The 23,545-nt window shown below is 38.7% G+C and overlaps 2 protein-coding genes across 6 annotated transcripts in view; one reads left to right on the forward strand and one right to left on the reverse strand.

The window, feature by feature from the left end:
- LOC123877786 (ABC transporter G family member 20-like) overlaps nucleotides 1-1,180 on the forward strand; it is a 70,129-nt gene extending 68,949 nt beyond the window's left edge. For all 3 annotated transcript variants that reach the window (XM_045924677.1, XM_045924678.1, XM_045924679.1), the window contains exon 16: nucleotides 173-1,180. In XM_045924677.1, the coding sequence (XP_045780633.1) occupies nucleotides 173-387 (215 nt within the window). In that variant the 3' untranslated portion in view covers nucleotides 388-1,180. The remainder of the gene's footprint in view (nucleotides 1-172) is intronic.
- A 135-nt stretch (nucleotides 1,181-1,315) lies between these two features.
- On the reverse strand, nucleotides 1,316-17,050 carry LOC123877802 (facilitated trehalose transporter Tret1-like). Of its 3 annotated transcripts, XM_045924708.1 has the most exons (8): nucleotides 16,501-17,050; nucleotides 8,466-8,621; nucleotides 7,299-7,501; nucleotides 5,807-5,993; nucleotides 4,290-4,675; nucleotides 3,597-3,708; nucleotides 2,298-2,428; nucleotides 1,316-2,243 (listed from the first exon to the last, which is right to left on the reverse strand). In XM_045924708.1, exons 1-8 carry the CDS (start codon nucleotides 16,553-16,555, stop codon nucleotides 2,118-2,120), a joined length of 1,356 nt encoding a protein of 451 aa, XP_045780664.1. In that variant the 5' UTR covers nucleotides 16,556-17,050; the 3' UTR covers nucleotides 1,316-2,117. The 3 variants fall into 3 exon arrangements, with proteins under 3 accessions (XP_045780664.1, XP_045780665.1, XP_045780663.1); XM_045924709.1 differs by lacking the exon at nucleotides 2,298-2,428 and having other exon boundaries at nucleotides 1,316-1,867; XM_045924707.1 differs by having other exon boundaries at nucleotides 1,317-2,428.
- Nucleotides 17,051-23,545: the final 6,495 nt, after the last annotated feature.

Genomic DNA, 23,545 nt, shown 5'->3' on the forward strand with positions numbered 1-23,545 from the left:
CAGTCTCCGTTCCCAGGGAACCAGCATCAATCCTTCTCTTGCCATCATCCTGACTAATCCCTAAAGGCTTAGTGACCGCAGGAATATAGGTATTCTATAGTGGCAAGAGTCTTACTGAGAATCCGTGAGTTCCTAAATCAACCTTATTAATACTCTTTTTCTTTGCCAACAGGTATTCTCTGGCCAATAGAAGGGATGCCAGTCTTTCTACAGTACATCGCTTTTGCCCTACCTTTCACCATTCCCGCCAAGTCACTCAGAGACCTAATGGAGAAGGGAAGCTCCTTCATAAACCCGGACATATACACAGGGTTCCTAATAACTATTGCCTGGATCCTAGGGACTTTAGCTCTATGCTTCTTAAGACTTAGGTATAGGAAGATGTAAGACCACATACTACTTAATAGTACCTCACTCGGCAAAGATGTTCTTCATATAAATAGCAACTCTCTTAAAGACGCAATAAAGCGCAATTCAGCTCGCAAAGCACTGCAGCATAACTAACTCTCTCTCTCTCTCTCTCTGTTCTCTCTCTCTTCTCTCTCTTTCTCTCTTATGTGATCAAAGGGAAGACGGCAATGACTCGCGACGCCTTAAGGTCTCAACACAATCAGTACTTTTATATCGGTGATTATTCGCTTTTAAAAGCAGGTGAAATATTAATTAAACTTGTACTTCCCTTACTTTGTTTGAGTTTCATAGTCCCCTTAAAGTCGTGATTATGAAATTGCTGCAATCACAATGATTGGCTGAATTTATGGTAGTTTTGCTGCAACTATGCATTTTACCCAATAGTGAGAAAGTGTCAGCCAATCAGAAGTGGTTGCTTTCGTCAAATATGGCGGTAGACAGATTGGCTGGCTTGACAAATGGCGATCGGCCTTTTAAGGGACTTAACCAAGATAAATAAAAAATAAATAGCACATAAATAAAATGCTTCAATGGTGAATTTTAGAGCTTATAGCTCTCGGGTAGCTGTATATAGCTTTTATCTTAGCTTTATGTGGTATCACAGCATTAATTTAGTTTAAGAGTAGGTTTTTCTATTAAGTTATAGGTTATAGGTATGTGACCTAAACATTTGTGATTTTTAATTGTAATAGTTCTAATTATATTTTAGTTTTTATGTGTTAAGTGCATAGAATATTTTTTAATATTTTTTGTAAAATAAAGGTGCATTTTTACATGATTTTCTGTTTCTTTCACAACTACCCTCTATCTATTAGAAAGGTGTTAAGTAAAAAACCAGCCAAGTGCGAGTCGTACTCGCGCACCGAGGGTTCCGTACTCGGGTATTTTCAAAATGACATTTCTCAGATTTCGACTCTAGTTATTTATTTCATTCATCAATAGTCAAGTATGCAAAGTAGGTAGGTACATTATAACACAAATTTTAACATAATATTAAGGTTAATAAAATATTACAATAAAACTTAAAGTTAGCCTTATTAAGTATAATATTAAGTATATCTCAACAGTAATCTTCCAAATATTATGAAAATTACATTGTCATATTATATTCTACCTACTTAATCTGATTTTTACCAACATTTACACAAATATTTTTCCTACACTCTTTTTTCACACTCGTTCCTTATCATGTTTTTTCCTAACCTCTATGCTCTCTCCTCCCAAAGCTCTCTGTATCTCACTAAACGTCTTCCCTTTAGTCTCTGGTAAGAAAACAACTATTAAAGTGTCAACTAAAACACATATGGCATTAAAGAATTTTGTGGGTAGTTACTTATTTTGAAAACCAATCACACTCTTTCCTTATCATGTTTTTCCCTAATCTCTACGCTCTCTCCTCCCAAAGCTCTCTGTATCTCATTAAACGTCTTCCCTTTAGTCTCTGGTAAGAAAACAGCTATTAAAGTGTCAACTAAAACACATATGGCATTAAAGAATTTTGTGGGTAGTTACTTATTTTGAAAACCAATCACACTCTTTCCTTATCATGTTTTTTACTAAACTCTATGCTCTCTCCTCCCAAAGCTCTCTGTATCTCACTAAACGTCCTTCTTTTTAGTTCCGGCAGGAATACATCTATTAAAGTGTCAACTAAAACACATATGGCATTTAAGAATTTTGTGGGTAGTTAGTTTTTTGAAAACCAATCACACTCTTTCCTTATCATTTTTTTCACTAATCTCTATGCTCTCTCCTCCCAAAGCTCTCTGTATCTCACTAAACGTCTTTCCTTTGGTCTCTGGTAAGAAAACAGCTATTAAAGTACCAACTAACGCACACATGGAACTGAAGAACCAATAAGTCGCAGCGGGGCCTATAGCTGAAGTCATGAATGCAAAGTATTTAGTCATTACGAACATTGATATCAATGAAGACATTAAAGCAATCGATACTCCGAATGCTCTGGACGGTCCGTCGAAGACTTCTGCAGTTACCAACCAGCTCAAAGAACCTATACCTGTTGAGGAAAATAACAATTACATCTATGTCTATACTAATCTATACTAATAAATAAAATTGGAGTGTCTGTCTGTAATTTCGAAATAACTACCAGATATTAAGGTCACATGGTTATTTGAACGATACTATAACTGAATCACACGTTTTTAATATTTTTGTCTGTCTGTCTGTCTGTCTGTTTGAAAAGGCTAATCTTGGGAACGGCTGAACCGATTTTGACGGGATTTTCACAGACAAGTAGAGAATTGACCAGGGAGTAACATAGGCTACTTTTTTAACGGACTTTCAAAAAGGGAGTTGTGTTTTTCTACCTATGTACACTGATATCTCCGAGATTTATGAACCGATTTGCGTATTTTTTTTTTAAATCGCAAGTTCGAAAAATTTGGATTCCAACTCCTCAATCCTGATGCTGCAGGGGATCTGAGCAATCCACGCGGGTGAAGCTGCGGGTATCAGCTAGTAATATAATATATTGCAACTATATTGCAACGGACTTAAGCGGCGGCGTGCGGTAAACATGACTGTTTATAATAAAAAATTTATGATAGTGTTTTTAGCTAGTAAAAAAGTTTAACGTTTAAATTATCGTGAGTGATTTCCATTATAATAAGTTGTTACAGCTATACTCACGTATTTAGTCGATGTAAGCCCGACTAGTTTCGAACCCATCTAGGGTCCGTTTTAGGGTTCCAAACCTCAAAAGGAAAAACCGAACCCTGTTGTTGTCTGTCTGTCTGTCCGTCTGTCAGTCTTCGAAGCCTTCAATACTGGTCAAGTGCGAGTCGAACTCGCATACGAAGGGTTCCGTACCATCGTACAAGACAAATATTTTCATGTGCAACACAGCAAGTTAATGACAACACCGCTATCTATATGTGATTTAGTAAATAATTTTTTTCGTGAACACATTTTTTTTGGTAATGTCACCACAAATTCTCTGTTTTCGGATTTATTTCTTTACTTGTGGCTATAAGACTCACCTACCTACCTTTCGTGATTCTAGGTAAATGGGAAGTACTATATAAGTTTTCTTGACAGACACGTCGCGTCGGACGGACGGACGGACAGACAGACAGATAACAAAGTGATCCTAGAAGGGTTCCGTTTTTCTTTTTGAGGTGCAGAACCTTAAAAAAGTAATTTCTGCTTAAAAGTATACTAACCAGCACTAAAGCAATATACCACCAGGATCAGTGATATGATTGGAAGGAAATTCAGGATCCCTGTGATCTCGCCACCAGTTTCAGCGAGCTTGAAGAATGTCCCCAGTCCAAGCTGAAACAGAGGTAATAGACATTAATTTTCTGGCTCTTGCTCTTATCTGGAATTACACTAGGTTTAGTGGACTCCAAAATAGTTTGTAGGTAAAACTGTAAATAGCATTGCAACCGGAAATTTGAGTACCAATAAAAAACGAATCTAGATTTCAGATAAATCCAAAATGGCGGCTTCCCATGGGTCACGCTCCATACTTATATCTTCGAACCCCTTCGGCAGGTAGGTACATGTCTTTACAAGTGAAGGGGAAAATTCGGAAACAATAGAAAAAAGTGTTAAGGAAGTATTTCTTGTACAAAACTCTTCGTATGCGAGTACGACCCGTAGCTGACCGGTTTTTAATAACTCTGCAGTGCCCGGCAAACAACTTCGGCTGGCGAATGGCGGGTGCACGCGATTGGTTGATCAGTCGGCACGGGTGCATGCGATTGGTTGATCAGTCGGCGCGGGTGCACAAGATTGGTTGGTACGTCGACTTTCTCTTCCCGGATTCGCCAACTTTCTCCCACTACGCTGCTTCAGACCCAGTTAAGCTTTCAGGTCAAAGTTGTTTGCCGGGAACTATATAAGACACTTACCATTCCCAAAAACATCCCGGACAGTGAGCAAATCAACACAGGCCGCCTTCCAAATTTCGTCAAAAATAATGGGGTGCAAAAACTAGCGAACACCTGTATCACTCCAATAACAACCGAAGCTATCTCTGGTTTCACACTAGTTTTAGTCGACACCAAAATAGTTTGTAAATAAAACTGTATGGCATTGTAACCGGTGATTTGACTGCCGACGAAAAGCAGGAACCCAAGAGCCAAGGATTTCAGAAACGTTCTGTTCTGGAGCAACTGTTTCTTGTCAATTTTATCGGCTTTCTTGTTCGAGTCTTGGTATTCTTGTAATTCTTGTTTCGCTATCGCTTCGGACGCTCGGATTTGTAATAGAACTGCAAGCGCCTCTTCCGTACGTCCTGCAATTATACCACATAAATTAAAATATTGTACCTAGTTTGGATTGATTCCTAAGGTAAATCCAAGACAGACAACAAAGTGATCCTATAAGGGTTCCGTTTTTCTTTTTGAGGTACGGAACCCTAAAAATATTTTCAGGAAGTCGTCAGAACAAGTATTTTGCTCTTGACCTTTAATAAGGAAAAATCATTGATATATACAGCCTCTTTGACAATATAGACGTGTGAACCATTAATTAGAATCTAAGTACTACCTACTGCATGATCGTTCGAGCGGTAGGTATAGCTTAGTGGTTTACGTCGGCATTTTTTCCGAAGGGTTGGGGGTTCGATCTCGGTTTTCGGAGTTATGTGCGTTCTAAGCAATCATCAAAGCAAGTAAAAATATCAGTTCCTTTAACGGTGAAGGAAAACTCGTGGGGAAACCTGCATGCTGTTCTCCATAATGTTCTCAAAGGTGTATGAAATCTGCCAATCCACACTGGGGGTCAGCGTGGCAGACTATGGCCTAAACCCATCCCACCTCTGCTAGGTGATTCGCTAACTCAGCGTCTAACCATGAATTTCTTTGGTTGGTCCTACATTGCTGCTTCAGTGGGTGATATTAAAATATTGTTTCCTTCAATGGATTCAATGGATAAATGAGTTCGGCGCCTATAATTGTTGAATGGCTACCATCACCGAACCAGTGGTAAATTAATTGACGATTCAAAAGCACTTGTAAAAGTCTATTTGAATAAAAATCTATTCTATTCTATTCTATTCATTGTTGGCTGGCGTGTCTGTGTTGGACAAAAGTCCAATAAAAATTAAGATAAAAAATTGGTTGTCTGTAAAGTCGGTTTACTGACGATAGTTGGACGTGACAACAAAGGCCGATTGTGCTTCTTTGTCGCTCGTTCCGCGCTCTCGCTTGCACTTCAAGCCTTACATGGAACGCCTCAGAGCGAGGTAACGCCGCAATGTTTTTTCGTGCGTGCAGCCGGCTCTATCGAATTATAAGACGTTGTAGCGAATCCACGCTGGAGACGCTAAGCGGCCAGTAGACCCTACGCAAGATAACCCGAAAATCCGAGGAAGTGCTGTCACACTGATTTTGCTTGGGCTGCACTTGTCGAAAAATTTACTCACCTTTAGAATAGAGATGGAATGGGCTCTCAGGCATACAGAATACTGGCACAGTGCTGGCAGCAATAGCACTCGCCAGCACGATGTTGAAGGCGGTGTAGGAGAGGAAGGGGCCCAGCGACAGCGTCACCACGATGCCCAGACACGAGAAGATCTGCATGAACGTGCCCAGCGAGCCGCGGTGCTCTTTCTGTAACCAACGTGCTAGCTAGGTAGGGGGCTACCCGAGAGACAGGATATCACACTAATATTATAAAGGAGAAAGTTTGTATGTGTGTGTGTGTGTGTGTGTGTGTGTGTGTGTGTGTGTGTGTATGTTTGTTACTCCTTCACGCAAAAACTACTGGACGGATTGGGCTGTTTAGAATGGAGATAGATTATACCCTGGATTAGCACATAGGCTACTTTTTATCCCGGAAAATCAAAGAGTTCCCACGGGAATTTTAAAAAACCTACATCCACGCGAACGAAGTCGCGGGCATCAGCTAGTAGGTATATAGTGCTGAGAGCTATAATGCATGTCAGCACGATGTCACAGCCTAAAGAGAAACTTCATATGGTCGACGGTTGTCTAGAAATATATAGCCACGTTCCCCTAAAATTACTAGGGTTCGGTATGTCTTGTGGCTAGAGCATGGCCCTAGCCGGCGACCCTGAGAAGTCGGCAGCTTGCTGTGGCACAAGCTGCCGACATGAGGGCAGGGAAGTACATCGCTCAGGAGGAGCCCAATGGGCGTCGCACAAGAGAGGCACCGGCGCACGTTCGTCAGAGTTCTCGGAGCTTCTCAATATTATGTTCTGAGGACGGCCACCGAGGGGGTTTTAGAGGGTACAAATCCCACAAACTCGAGTGGGTATCTTCAGAAGATTTCCCCCTCGTAAAAAAAACTTGTTCGATATGTCTAGAGAAAAAGGAACCCTAATAGAATCACTTCGTTGTTTGTCTGTCGTGTCTGTCAAGACCGATCAAGGGAATCAAAACCTATGGCGTACTTTCCTGTTGATCTAGATTCATGAAAGACGACACGCATGCCTAATAAAAAACTGATGAGGTCTCTAAGGCCCGCTTGCTTAGAAAAATGCCTATTAACTCTTGCCTTGAAGGTGTTTAAGTTATATCTACTTAGCAGGAAACATGGATACCAGGAAGGAATTTCACACCATAGCTGTTTGTATCAGACGTAGGTCATGTCTACACATTTAGCACCATTTTTTTCACCTTTAGCGACGCAAATTCTTGAACTCACGTATTGTACCTATTGAAAAAAATTGTTGGCAATGTACTGCCCGGCATAATCAACGGCCAACAACGCGATGTCCAACGGCGTTTCCATACATAGATGTAGCCACGATCAACGTACAACGGCATTCACAATGCCGTTGGGCGATAGACGATTTTATGGCAACTCAGTTTAACGTGTTGATTATCGCGATAATTATGGCGTTATTGGGCATACACGTTAACCTTAATGTAGCCGCAACATCATGTACTCACACTAGCAATTTCGGAGGCGTAAATAGGCGCCACCATGAAGAGGAAGCTGTCTCCAACGCCCATGATCACTCGACCCACGATGAGCATCCATACTTCTGTGGCGAAGATGAACAGCACGGCCATCAGGAACTTGGGCAAGCATATCAGCAAGAAGCTGTACTTCCTCCCTATCGCATCTAACAGAACTCCTCCTAAGAAAATACCTGAGGAAAAGAAATAAATTCGATTAAGTTGGGGTTATTATTGGGATTAAGCACATGGGGTTATACGAGGAACCAAAAGCTAAATTTGCTATAATCCGCTAAACCAGACATATCTATATGGTGCATGTGATATGCTCCGCCCGCCCTCCCACTGTTACACATGCAGGGAAAGCCAGCCACCAAGCAAGCCTCAATAGCTCAACAGTTATAGGAGCGGACTGAAATCCGAAAGGTAGGCGGTTCAAATTCCACCCGTTGCACTATTGTCGTACCCACTCCTAGCACAAGCTTAACGCTTCGTTGGAGGGGAAAGAGGAATGTTATTCATGATTAAAAAATGGCTAATATTCTTTTTTTTTTTACATACGCACCACCACCACACCACCATATAGATTCGTAGCAAATTAAGCTTTTGATTCCTTGTATATCTGGACATTGCGGACTACAAATTCCTGAAAGGCCGACAACGCATCGGCGGCGGTTCCTCTAGTGCTGCAAAAGTTCATGGGCGGCGGTAATCACTTAACATCAGGTGACTCTCGCCAGCTCGTTTGCTCGCTATTTTTTATTTAAAAAAAAATAAGTACATCCACTGCTGATACCTCTAAGCTTCATCATCATCATTATGATAACCTTATCGCCGGCTCCTTACCGAACACGGATCTCCTCTCAGGGTTGGTCTCAGGGATGTTTTTTGTTTGTTTTATTCATATACAAGTTAGCCTTTGACTGCAATCTCACCTGGTGGTAAGTGGTAATGTAGTATAAGAAGACTTTACGATTAATTGGAGGGGAAATTCTTTAAAAAAAACCTTTAAAAAGAAAGGATTTAAAAAATCGTAGTTTCTTTTATAGTATCTTATCACTTATCAGTAATCATCAGTAGGTACTATTACCTGTCTTCGTTTGCTAGCATTCTGGTTACACATGTATGATATAAAAGATATCATGGACGCTCACTCACTGAATATAGCAGCCAAGAACCCCCCAGAGACAATCCAAGACCCCTCATCCTCTGTGATCGGCCTGGACAATGGGGTCTCCGTTTCGTTCCGCAACTTCACGAGCATTGGCGACGTCCATGCCAGACTCATTCCTGTCGTCACTACTCCGAGATTCACTGTAAAAAAAAAATTAAGATCAGTAAAACTGGCTCCATCAATTCTTTTTTTAGGGTTCCGTCATCCGAATGAAAAAAAAACGGAACCATTATACGATCACTCGTGAGTATGTTTGTCTGTCCGTCTGTCAAAACCAATTTGCTTCGAATGTTTCTACTGGTAGTCTGCGGTAGGTACGAGTAGGTACACATTAATTTCTGTGACCCAAACACGGACATGTAACTTCGGGGAATTTTTGGGAAGTATCCCAAAGACCTGGAGAGGACATAGGCGCCTTTGTATCTCTGAACATCAAAACGTTCCCACGGGATTTTTATAAACCCAAATCCACGCGGGTGAAGTTGCGGACATCAGCTCTGCCGTCCTAACAAAGAGAGCAATATTTAACTAGGTTTCGACTACTTTCGAGATATTCGCGGTTATGATTAGCTACTTACAAATCGTAATATTACATATTGCAGTTTTGATAACCAACAGAACCGAAACTACTGAAGATACAAAAAAGACGTCTAAGGCGAAAATATAGAGCTCATTTTCCTGATCCGTAGATATGGTCTTAAGTCAATTTGCCCAAAAACTCGACTTATTGCACTCTTTGTTAGGACGGCAGAGCTATAGTAGTGATAATAGTTATTAATCGTTAACTCATTTGATTAAGAGTCAAAATCGTCAAAAAGCCAAGAATCTGAGAACACATCGCTTTATTCCAACACATCCTCTCTTAGATAATGGAAACCATAATAGAAAGGACTACATGACCGCCAGCTGCCATTTGCCAATCACCTCAATATCCTCCAATAACCTCTCTCAGAGAAATGATGCGTTCAATTGACCTAACCGGTTAATCTGCATTCAGGACTATATGCTTGCAAGTTATTTCATCAAACGTAATTTTGCCTTTCCTGCCTCGATCTCTAAATTCTAAGCCCAAGTTAAAGGTGCCCACGCACTTGAACTGAACTGCAACTGAACTGCGCGTCGCGGCAGCGCCCCGCACGATATTCTCTCCAGACGCGACGCGCGGCAGTAACACGCTACGCGGTACGCGCGTCGCGGCTGGAGAGAATATCGTGTGAGGAGAGTGAGGTCACAATGATGCGTTGCGTTGCGGTGCGGCGCGGCGCATTACTGATGCCGCTGCGTCATATGGCAAAGCTATGCCACAAAACGATGTAGCGTTCCGGTACAAAACCACTTTATTCCAAGGCGTGCCATCTTGCACCTTACCTACTCTTCCTGTTTTGACATATTATGGGGCTGGATAACAAAAATATCATGCAAATATCTATGAGGCTGTGAGATGCCATTGTCACATATTATCTACCTATCATCATTATGATCAACCCATCGCCGGCTCACTACAGAGTACGGCGATGGTTCCTACACGGCATTTTACCGGAACGCTAAAACGTTTCGCGGCACGGCTTTGCTGGTAGGGTGGTAATTAGCCACGGCCGAAGCATCCAGACCAGACTAGAAATTGTAAAATTCCGAACCCCAGCCGGGAATCGAACCCGGGCCCTCCCACTAATAAGACCACAACGCACCAGGGAGGCTGTGCGCTTACCTAGATTGTATGCCATTGTAGGCAGATAGTAATATTACATATTTACGGTCTGTATGAAATGTCGTGTATGCATGAAAATGTCGAGGGCATCTTTCGAGGCCAGATCCGCTTATTAAAGGTATTATTATTATTATAGTATTATTGCCTATTGTAGGTATCTAGATAAACGGGAAGAGCGTATTAGACACTTCTAATTAATCACCGACCCAAAAAGAGGGGGGTTATAAGTTTGACGTGTGTATCTATGTATCTGTCTGTGGCATTGTAGCTCCTAAACTAATGAACTGATTTTAATTTAGTTTTTTTTTTTTTTGATTGAAAGGTGGCTTAATCGAGAGTGTTCTTAGCTATAATCCAAGAAAATCGGTTCAGCCGTTTGCTCAGCTCTTTTCTAGTTATTGTAACCTTCACTTGTCGGGGGTGTTATAAATTTTTAATTTACACTTGTGTTATCAGGGTTTGTCTAGGGTTTTCTTCCATATTAGACTGAAAGAAAGAAAAGAAAAAAAAAATATTTTTGAAAGCTGTTTTATTACCGCATGTTACCAGTTATACATACTACTTTATTTGCATTGTACCTAACAATTTCGAAATTACTAGGATTTGTTGTTATAGCGACCACCATAAGAAGATTGTTGTTTGTAGTTAATATTATTTAGAATCTAGATAGAAATAAGCCAAGTAACAAGTAGTCTAAGTAGTACCTAAGATAATCTAGATTCTAGACAATCAGCAAATACTACTTATCTACAAGCAAGGACTAAACACAGTTATAAGTGGGTACCTAACTACCTAGGTAGGACAAATAATAATTGAAAAGTGCGTAATATTTACATACTAAACAAAATTAGGTCAGTACGTACGACCTAAGTGAAAATAGTTTGTGTGTATGTGTGTGTGTGTGTGTATGTTTGTTACTCTTTCACGCAATAACTACTGGACGGATTTGGCTGAAATTTGGAATGGAGATACATAATATCCTGGATTAGCACATAGGCTACTTTTTATTCTGGAAAATCAAAGAGTTCCTACGGGATTTCATAAAACCTAAAACCACGCAGACGAAGTCGCGGGTGTCAACTAGTGTATAGATAATTAAAGGCCACATTTTTACATTATTTACTTACCTATCACACTAATATTATAAAGGAGAAAGTTTGTATGTGTGTGTGTGTGTGTGTGTGTGTATGTATGTTTGTTACTCCTTCACGCAAAAACTACTTGACGGATTGGGCTGAAATTTAAAATGGAGATAGGTTTTACCCTGGATTAGCACATAGGCTACTTTTTATCCCGGAAAATCAAAGAGTTCCCACGGGAATTTTAAAAAACTTACATCCACGCGAACGAAGTCGCGGATATCAGCTAGTAACTAATATATTTTAAAAGCGACTGACACAGATGGGTACCAGCTCAAAAGATTAGCAGATTGAAGTGGTAATAGGCATTGGACTGGTTATGTCTGTCGCAGAAACGACGGCCGATTAGATAGGGCAGACGTGTTCTGGAGTGGAGACCACGTACCGATAAGCTCAATGAACTACCACCTCCAGCGCGCTGGACGGACGAGCTGAAGAAGGTGGCGGGAAGCGGGTGGATGAGGAAGGTGGAGGACCGTGTTTTGAAAATTCTGTGTTTAGTTTGTTGGTTTGTCCTTCAATCACGTTGCAACGCGACGGAGCAACGGATCGACGTGATTGTTTTATGTGTATAATTTAAAGATTTGGATGCAGAATGACTATACATAGATAACTTTGTATCACGGAAAATCGAAGTTCGATTTTTTCAAACATTAAAAAAAAAATTAGCCATTTTGATCATGACTAACATTCCCCTTTCCCCTTTAACTCTAGGAGTGGGTACGACAATAGTGCAACGGGCTGGGGATTGAACCTCCAACCTTTCGAATTTCAGACCGCTCCTATAACCTCTGAGCTATTGAGGCTTAAACATAAATACATATTATAAAAACCACACATTAACAGGGCTCTCTCCGTCACTCGTTTCATACAATCGTAGTTCCAATTTCATTTGAATATTAAGCAACCAAAGTCCATGAAATTTTGCAGACATATTCTAGAAACTAATATCTGTGTCTGTGGTGTTTTAGATTTTTCTAAAAATATGTAGTTTTAAAATTACAGGGGCTCAAAGATTTGTATGTAAATTTTTAAGACCGCGTAACTTTGAAACCGAATATTTTAACAGAAATCTGGAAAACCACAGACATAGATTTTAGTTTCTAGAATATGTCTGCAAAATTTCATGGACTTTGGTTGCTTAATATTCAAATGAAATTGGAACTACGATTGTATGAAACGAGTGACGGAGAGAGCCCTCTTTAACCACATAACTAGGTGATGCAACTAAACGATGATGATTATGTGGTTAATGTAAACGAGTCACGAGCGCGACCCTTAGCTATGGGAAACTAGGCAGTACATAGTAAGAGAATTATTTCTAATCCGAACCGCTAGGATATGGAACGCCTTCCCGGCATCCGTTTTCCCTTCCACTTTTAATATGTATATTAACAGTGGAAGGGATTATTAGTAAACAGAAAGATGCTGCGGCACTTTGATGAAAGATTCATGTCTAAACCTAACCAAACCTAAACCTAACAATGTCTAAACTTAACAAAATTCGCCCAATTTTAATATGGGCACCTTCAAGTCAAGAGTGAATAGGCAACTTCTAGGCAAGCGCGCTCCATCTTAGGCTGCATCATCACTTGCTAGCAGGTCTGATTGCAGCCAAGCGCTAGTCTATAAATTAAAAAAAAAAAAGAGAGCTCGTGGGAAATTTTAAGGTGCTTGATAAAATCTGGAGCTTTTAATATTAAAAATTACACAGCGCAGGATGGTACAGATGCAAACTATCATCTGTACAATAATATGTCTCTGGTTCGATATCTACTGGGTTTAGTTTCGAACCAACGACCTCTGTGGACTACGCACAAGACGAGTCATTGCAAACAAATGCAGGCTGCAACTCGCTTTTGCTGGCAACTTGATAATTAACACTTCACAGCTTCACTCTTGGATTTTTCACTTGGGCTTCACTTTGGATTGAATTTTGTTTTAATATGCCCGCTCGACTTCATACCTAGGTACATTACACGTGTAGCTAAACAAAGTTATTTTTTACTTTTTAGTGTTTGTGGTTTTGAAGTCGGTTTTATTTTTCTTTTGAAATTTTTTTGTTAGGAGCTGTTCTGGTTTAAGTCTTGTTCTTGTTAATTTTATTTGTGTTGCGCTGTAGTTTTGTACATAACTACATATTTTAATCGTGTATGCCAAGTCCACCTCCAGGAGACACAATTGCCTGTATTTTTGTTCATGTATCATCTTGTTTTTTTTTTTTTACAATTGTAGTCAGTTTTGTGGACTGAAAAAAAAACTACTTTTTGCATTACAGATCTTTCCTAGTGCAGAGGATAGGAAACTCGTTCTAGTATTCAAATTCAATTAATTATATTATTATTATTGTAAGGTTATTTTTAAAAAGTTGATTTGAGTTGTCAAAAATAATATAAAATTATTAATTTAGCTGATGAAGGTAGTTTGGTAAAATCGATATTTGGCTCATTCGATGTCATACAATCTGTTACTAGGAGGCCAACAAGATTGAACTTGCATAAATACGGGTGTTTTGAAGGTTTTAGTTCAGTCAGTTAGCTCAGAAGAGTGAATAGGCAACTTCTAGGCAAGCGCGCTCCATCTTAGGCTGCATCATCACTTGCTAGCAGGTCTGATTGCAGCCAAGCGCTAGTCTATATAATTAAAAAAAAAAAAGTCTCCTTCTGAGATTCGGAGCGATATCGCATATTTTCGGTATTTGGATTGTGAACGCAGTTGTGAACAGAACTGGATAATTAGATGTTGTGATAGCAATCACACTCTAATTAAATTATTTATTTTGGCATTAGTTTGTTTAGATGAAAACTCTCGGATAACCTTGCACATTAAACTTGTGTTTTTTTGTGTTGGTTTTGGAGAGGACATTCCAATAATTCGATAAAAATATTTAAATAATACCTGCTTTTCTGAGTGACGCCAATATTATAATAAGGTAGGTTATCGAAAACGTCTGAGTAAGTATAAAATTTATCGATGCGCGTGGGCCATAATTGAATTAGGTAAGTAGGTACCTGTTTTTTTTTCGATCTTGCTATACGTGTGCAATTTATAATCATTAACACGTATAAATCAAAAGTTTAGTCGTTTTGATTATTTTGGATAAAAATAGCCTATGTCCGTTTCCAAGATGCAAGTTACAAGTTTCTTTGTACAAAATCGGGTAAATAGACAGAGAAGTTAGCAGTTAGACAAACAGGCATATTATACACTTTCACATTCATTTTATTAAGTACTAGAGGATGCCCGCGACTTCGTCCGCGTGGATTTAGGATTTTAAAGATCCCTTGGGAACTGCCTGATTTTCCGGGATAAAAAGTTGCCTATGTCAATTACAGGGACGCAACTAACGCAAGCTACCTCTCGGTACCAAACACACAAATCGGTGATGATGGGTTTTTGGGAACCCCGTGGCTCTTTGAACTCTTTGATTTTCCGGGATAAAAATAGCCTATGCCCGTCCCCGGGATAGAAGCTAACCCTGTACCTCAGAATCGGTTAAACTTTTGGGTCGTGAAAAGGTAGCAGACAGACAAACAGACACACTTTCGCATTTATAATATTAGTATGGATGGATTATTCGTATGTTAGTTTCCGCAAATCTCAAAAAAAAAATTGTATGGATATTGTATTGCATGGATATTGGTGGTAAGTAGAAATAAATTAAAAAAAAACTCTAAAATCAGTCAATGGCCCGACTTGAAAATTTTTACATTTCTTTACATTTCCATAGATGTTTGATTTTAATAATTTCGACCGCTAAACAACATTCCAAAAACGGTTTATGGATGCGATAATGCCAACAGGTATGCGCGAAGTCTAGGTTGGTTACCTATTTAGTCTAGGTTGGTTACCTATTTAGTCTAGGCGATGACGAGACTACTCCTTATGGTACCTATTAATGATGGTATGATATTTAAAAAAAAAAGAAGATTTTTTAAGAATCCATATAAAAAATTGTGACCTATGGATGTTTTTATTAACCCCCGACCCAAAAAGAGGGGTGTTATAAGTTTGATGTGTATCTGTGTATCTGTTGTGGCATCGTAGCTCCTAAACTAATGAACTGATTTTAATTTAGTTTTTTTTGATTGAAAGGTGGCTTAATCGAGAGTCTAAACGAATGGACCGATTTTAATTTAGTTGTTTTTTTGTTTGAAAGGTGGCTTGATCGGGAGTGTCCTTAGCTATAATCGAAGAAAATCCTGGTGTTCCCACGGGATTTTTTAAGGATCATCTGTATAAATGTTTTTACGTGGTAGAGGAACACGTTGCGTCCCGGGAACGGGCAGCTATTACGGATAGGCTACCTACTTTCCCACGGGAATTTTAAAAACCTAAATCCACGCGGGTGAAGCTGCGGGCATCAGCTAGTAATATTATAAATGTGAAAGTTTGGATGTTTGGATGTTTGTTACTCAATCACGCAAAAACTACTGGACGGATTTGGCTGAAATTTGGAATAGAGATAGATTATACCCTGGATTAACATATAAGTTACTTTTTATACCGGAAAATTAAAGGATTCCCGCGGGATTTCGAAAAACGTAAATACACACGGACAAAGTCGCGGGCATCAGTTGTATTTAATAATTATTTTCATGTTTATGGCAACTAGTGACTCTTATACTACATAATATGGCACTCAACCACTATTCGAAATGCAGACTGTTCTGAGAAGAGCCAGAAAGAAACTCAGCACTTGCTCTTTTCTTATCACAATTAAGTATATATTATACTAGATATATGAAGTTTGGATCATGATGGCTTTAGGAGATAATAAACTTACAATAGAGGTACTTAGAACAATACAAGACACCATCTTGGGGGCAACCTTGACCTTGAGGGAAACTTGAGGGCTCAGCTCAGCCTGTTGCTTCCACGCACCTATGTACTTAACTATTTACTTAATAATATTATCATGGTGAAAGTGCTGGGTTAGTCACACTAATATTATAAAGGCGAAAGTTTGTGTGTATGTATGAGTATGTTTGTTACTCCTTCACGCAAAAACCACTGGACGGATTTGGCTGAATGGAGATAGATAATATCCTGGATTAGCACATAGGCTACTTTTTGTCCCGGAAAATCAAAGAGTTCCCACGGGATTTCTAAAAACCTAAATCTACGCAGATGAAGTCGCGGGTGTCAGCTAACAAAATATAAAATTGTTACCTGTAATAACCACAGCATACTGCCGGATTAGGGAAGCTGGTAGATTGAACTTCATTTTTGATCAATCGTCACTAAGCACACCACTTTTAAAACTTTTTATTTACACTAAATAACTTACTATACCATCATACAACAAACTAACATTTCAGGTCTGTAAAATCCGTTAGTAAATAAAATTCAAAATTAAAGTTAATTGTGTTTCCTTTGTCTATGGATTTAAAAAAAATTGTTTACTTTTCACTTAATTTATGAGAATCGTTCACCACAGAATCACAATCACATTTTAATCACAGTCCCTGATGAAAAAAAGTTGTGATATTTTAATTGAAAACTAAAATATTATTTTATTTTAGTTTTTTGTACAACTCTGCATGAGACTTCATGCACATTCAGTAATTTGTATATAAAGGCAATATTTTTCATATATTTGCTTATTGCACGTTTCTTATCATCACTTCATAAATAATTCAAAAATGGAATGAATGGCATTATAAATTGTTTTCAACAACTCATCGAGAGACCACGCGCGTTTGGCATTCAGCCTTCAATGGCCACAACGTAACGTTAATGGCTAAATCTTTGTGATAGTAGGTCGGACGTATTGCATAATGTACAACTGTAGGAACGGCCAAGAGCTCGTGGGAATTTTAAAGGAAAACTTGAAAAAAAAATGTACACAACACTGTTTACTGGCTGCCATTTTTTTAAACTATGCTCTAAGGCAGCGGTTCCCGAATTCTTTTGGCTTCGGAACCCTTTTTGTTTCACCATTTTTCGGCGGAACCCTAGCTTTTAGTAAGAAGTAAACTAAAGACGGAAATACACTTACATCTCGTGGCGTGTGGTAGCGCGCCAGAAGCATATCGGTTTCATACATTTAATATGGTTAAAGACATACTTGTATGCCTTGTCGTGTCACGTCCTGTCAAATGTATGAAAACGTATGATCCTGGCGCGCCACGACATGCCACGCCACGTAAGTATATTTCCGCCTTAACAGCAACATTTTTTTTCGTGAAATCACACCATCTGAGGCTTTTTGGATTGGTGTCCGCAAAGTTTGATGTTAAGAGAAAGACTTTTTAAGATAAAAATATTTACTTAGTTAGAAGAAAAGGTAATTACAAAAATTTTAATGTGATGAATGAAATCTCTTCATAGTTTTCCTTAAAATTACATCGAAGTCAGGTTTTATGTCCGACAATTGGATGCGGAGGTCTGGTGCAGCATTCAACCTACTCCTAAACTTATTTTTCGTGTAGGCGTACGCTGAAAACCCAGCCTCGCATCTGTAAGTTGTCACAAATGGGAGTAATGCTATGATAGCTTTTTCAGCAATGCCCGGGTATTCGTTTTTCAGGCCAATCCAAAATTGACTCGGGTTCATGATAGCTTCAGATTCGAAAAGTTGTTGGAGTGTGGATGAATTTTTAATATCAATTAAATTTTCATATTCCAATACAGTCAGTGTTAAAGGTTTGGTACTAATCCTAAATGGATTTCGGACCCATTCGATTTCCCGTAACCGAAGCTTTTCTTCTGGAAAATATTCCTCCAAAGATGTTTTTAGGTTTGTCAAATGTTCACGTATACTTATCTCTACGTCTGTAGCGATTTGAAGATGATTATATTTTTTGAGAAATTGCTCAAGTAGTGGAAAACACTCATACCTTTTTTGTCCAAGACATTCAATCCACAAGGCGATTTTCTCTTTCAATGAAGATACTTTGTCACTCACTGTAAATATGGTTATCATTCTTCCCTGCAAAGAGCTGCTCACTGTGTTCAGTTTATCAAATATGTCAGCCAAATAAGCCAATCTCATCAACCATCGCTCGTCTCGTAACAGTTCAAGATAGCTAGCACTTGCAGGCGAAGGAAGGGTCTGTAAGAAAACTTTCAGTTCATCGCGCAATTCATATAATCTGTTTAAAACCCTTCCTCTGGAAAGCCACCTCACTTCCGTGTGTAGAAGGAGTGATTGATGCTGACTTTTCATGTCTTCACACGTTTTTTTGAATAGCCTTGACTGCAGTGGACGTGTTTTCACAAAATTGACGATTTGTACGGCTTGATCAAGGACTTGTTTTAAATCAGATGGCACTCTTTTCACGGCAAGAGCATGACGATGTAAAATACAATGACTGCTAGTACAATTTTGCGCAACAGTTTTAATTCTTGACACTGTTCCTTTTACTTTACCAATCATGGCTGCAGCTCCATCGCTGCATACATCAATACATTTATTCCAATCAATTTTGTTTTTTTTTCATGTATTCATCAATAACTTTAAAAATTTCTTCTCCAGTTGTATTGGCCTCCAAAGGAGCACAGAGAAATAAATCTTCTTCGATTGATTCTCTGTATGGATATCTGTACATCGATGATATCTGACAAAAACTAGCAGTATTGCTAGTCCGGCAACATCCGTACTTTCGTCCAGTTGCATTGCAAATGCATTGCTCTCTTTCAATCTATCAATCAATTCATCTTCAATGTGGTCTGAAATCTTATGAATACGGTCAGATACGATGTTGTTCGAACACTGTACCGTTGCCACTTTCTTAGCTGAATCCTCTCCAAGCAAGCAGGCAACAACTTCAGTCATGCATGGTTTCAAAAAATCCTCGGCTATTGTGTGAGGTTTTCCAGCTCGTGCAATCTTATAACTTAGCATGAATGAGGCTTTCGTGGCGTTTTCATTATCAGTTTTTGCATATTTTTGTAAAGCGGTCACACCTGCTTGATGTACATCTCTTTGTCTTTCAAAAAAACTAATGTTTTTATTTTTGAGGTGAGGATGATTAGTATCAAGGTGACGCTTAAGCTTTGCAGGTGCCAGGGAGCTATTCAACAAAATCTTGCTGCAAACAACACATTTTCCATCAGGATTTTCAGCATTCCCTATCGGTATAAATCCATAGGACAGATAGGACTCATCATATTTTCTCTTTTTTGAAGATATTCCCGCTTGACGTTCAGTATGGTCGGTAGTAGATGGTATCACTGTGTTTTGCTGATTTTGTTCAACAAAAGTGTCTTCCGTACCAATACCCTGAAAAAAAAATGCAATAAAAAACAGTTCGTATAAGCGCGGACACATACGTGTAACTTTAACAAATTGAAATAAATTATAAAAAATAGAATTAAGTTCTTACTGAACAACTAGCACCACTGGTAATTTCCGTTTTTTTTCAATTGTCTCTCCTTCTGGTGAAGATGAGACTTGGTCAAAAGCTTGATTAGATTGATAAGTATTAACATTACTGTCCACAAAGCTAGCACCACGTTTCCCCTTAGCAATCCCAGGTTTTAGCCATTTATCCATCGTGAACTGTAAGTAAAACACAGCAATATTTTAGGCAAAAACGACCTGTTTTTGTGGAACTATTATAAGTAGCATTTGATTTATCATTATAATACGTAAAAATAATAAAAACATACCTGCTTAAAACAGTGCTCGTAAAACTATAAACAATCACTATCTAGGTACGGAATTTATTCTTAGCTTATTTTCGAGTTTTAAAATTTGGTATCAAAAACTTGATCACGTGCAGTCCTAGTAATCGTATTGACTCAACTGAATGGTCGCTGGTCGCAAGCTGCCGCGGTATGCCGCGGGCGGCGGGAGAGCGACGAACGGCGCGGGCGGTGGGAGGACGACGAGCGGCGCGGGCGGTGGGAGGACGACGAGCGGCGCGACCGGGCGACGCGACACGTGACACGCACAGCGTACCTACCTACCTACATGGCGCCTAAATGGAATTTTGGAATGCAATATTTTAAAACAAGTTGATTGAAAATGAATAATAAATTACGTCAATTTAATATTATCACAAGTGAAACGATTTACAATATGGAAATCTTGAATTTTCGCGGAACCCCTGAGGGTCTTTCACGGAACCTCAGGGTTCCGCGGAACACCTTTTGGGAACCGCTGCTCTAAGGTGTCAAATGGTGCGTAAACACAACCCCTTAATATTATAAATATTACACATGCAAACGTACGAATTTCTAAATACAATTGTATATATCTGTAATTTTTTAATATATTTAAATAGTAGGTACATAGAATCACACACACGCCTTTACACATGCACCTCAATACACACCTCACACACACACACACTTTACACAGATGTCGTGGTCGATGTATTCAGGTAAAAGTACCTCTGGGCGACAGAGTACGGGGTCTGCTAGATACTGTCGGTTTAAGAGGTAAACTGATATCCTAGAGGTCCAATTGAACACGGAATTTATAATAATCATATACAATGTAATTATTATTAGACTATTGTCCCACCAATTCCTATAACAAGCTTTATTATCAGTGTTAAAAAGTGGTTACTTATTAATAATTGCTTTGAAAAATGTACATACTTGAGAAACTACGATTAAATTAAAAAAATAAAAAAAACTTCAATTATTCACTCTTTTGAGCAGCCTGCAAGGTTCTAATATCTAGAAGAATATTGAATATAAGAAGAACTCCAAACTTTCAACTCTTATCAAGCACCTCGAGAAACTTTTCTACTAGCTCTCCAACTATAGACCCGTAGGTACTTAAGTTTTAACATTGCACGTCTCTAACGTACGTTTTCAGCATTGAATCTATCTATAATCCATAGATAAGTTATTTAGCAACCTTATTATTGTCTAGATACCATACGAATTTAAACCTTATACGCTCCAGATCCCAGATAGATTTGAAAACTGATTTAATTTGCTGTCTAGATATTTATTTTAGGCAGATTATTATGGTTTATCGTCTCTTTTGACCAATTAATATTTTATGGTATTAATTTGACTGGCATTTCTCAGCGGGTTTTGAAATGGCAACGGGCCGTGGGCGATGCACATAGGTAGTTCGATGAACTAATAGACATTGAAGTCCCAAGGTTTATTTTTTTATACGCAACACTAGATGATGCCCGCAGCGTCGCTCGCGTGTTAATTTGTGGTTAAGTAAATCATTTTAAAAAAATGTGCTTCATTTTTCAAAGTAAGATAACTACGCCAAGTGGGGTATCATATGAAATGGCTTTACCTGTACATTCTTACACAGATTTTTATTTATTTTTATGCATAATAGTTTTTGATTTATCGTGCAAAATGTTGGAAAAAATACCCGAGTACGGAACCCTCAGTGCGCGAGGCTGACTCGCACGGCTGGTTTTTTATCGCCACTTCACTAAATATTCATAAGCAATTTCACGTGTAGGTAAACGTCCAATTTCGTGCGTACCTATTGAAATTAGTTGCGTGACATTAATCTCAACATGTGTGAAAGTAATTCCGTTATGCGTAGTCATTGTGCGTTGGATAAACTACTAGCTGATGCCCGCGACTTCGTTCCCGTGGATGTAGTTTTTTAAAAATCCCGTGGGAACTCGTTAATTTTCCGGGATTAAAAGTAGCCTATAAGCTAATCCAGAGTATAATCTAGCTTCATTCTAAATGTCCGCCCAATCCGTCCAGTAGTTTTTGCGTGAAGGAGTAACAAACACACACACACACACACACACACACACACACATACAAACTTTCGCCTTTATAATATTAGTGTGATTCACTATAAGTTGTACCCATACACTTACAATATTTTCGCTACGGTTATACCTATCTTGATCGTACTGGTACCTAACTAGGTATATAATAGTTATGTGTGTTAATCTGTCATTGTTACCAAACTCCGCATTAGCTAGATATTAATCACATCATTTGTGATTTTACTTAATTGCTAAGCCTGTGAATAATATTACATGATTAATTATTGTGATTTATTTAGTTAGTTAATGCCCACGACTTATTAAGTGTGGATTTCTGTTTTTAATTTTTTTGTAGGATAGGTAGGATCCTGTTATGTGGTTTTAGTAGAATATGACTCAGCAGATTTTATCGCAAGGAGTATTTATTTGTCCAAGATCTTTTTTTTTCCTCGTCTGGCTTTACAAAGATTAGCCAATGTCAAGTTTGTAGTTATTGGTAACAAGTTAGTTTTTTTTTTTTAATTCACTATAGGCAAGCGCTTGACCACAATCACACCTAATGGAAAGTGATGATGTAGTCTAAGATGGGACGCGCTTACCTAGAAGGTGCCTATTCACTCTTGTTTTAAAGATACTCTTTGTTAAACTATATAAGTATGGACCCCGTCTGTGCCGGCGCTCGCCGACATACGCACGGCACCCCCTTAGAGCGCTTTCCAGTCAGTTTTAACCAAAAAAAACACTCCAAAAAGGCAGAGCACGCCCGCCAGCCAACACCAACACAGACGAAGTCTTTGTCCAAGATCGCAAGTTAGAAAATAATATTTGCAGTTTTAGTATTAATTATCTATTTGATAAATATTAGCAGAAAAGCATGAATTGGAGTTTAGGTAGGTACTGAGTTTCCCAAAATTAGTTACACAAGCGAGTCGGACTCGCACAGCAAGGGTTTCGTAAATATATGTAGTTATACAAAATCGTATATGAAAATATAGTAACTAGTTAGATACTTTTTTTTAAGTTTCTTACAAAATGAAAATAATAATACGAGTAGTATAGTAATGTAATATATAAAATATAGATTAAGTACTTAGGTATAAGTATGGAATATATTTTTTTAAGGATTCAACAGTGAATAAATAAAAACAATGATTTGAATTTTGTATTTTTCTATTTTTATTTTCTGTACAAAATGTGGGTAAATATCTTCTATTAAATTATTGGGTAATATTATGTTAGCATAACTTTAGTATTTTATCAAAATGCCCCGTTTTGACAGTTTTTGACGTGACAACGTCTTATAATTCGATAGAGCCGGCTGCACGCACGAAAAAACATGACTCATGCGGCGTTACCTCGCTCTGAGGCGTTCCATGTAAGGCTTGAAGTGCAAGCGAGAGCGCGGAACGAGCGACAAAGAAGCACAATCGGCCTTTGTTGTCACGTTCAACTATCGTCAGTAAACCGACTTTACAGACAACAAATTTTTTTATTTAAATCTGGTCACACTGGACAGTTGACATATAGTTGACACTTGACATTGATTGACACTTGAC

This window comes from Maniola jurtina, chromosome 24, assembly GCF_905333055.1.
Source record: "Maniola jurtina chromosome 24, ilManJurt1.1, whole genome shotgun sequence".
Classification (NCBI taxonomy): domain Eukaryota; kingdom Metazoa; phylum Arthropoda; class Insecta; order Lepidoptera; family Nymphalidae; genus Maniola; species Maniola jurtina.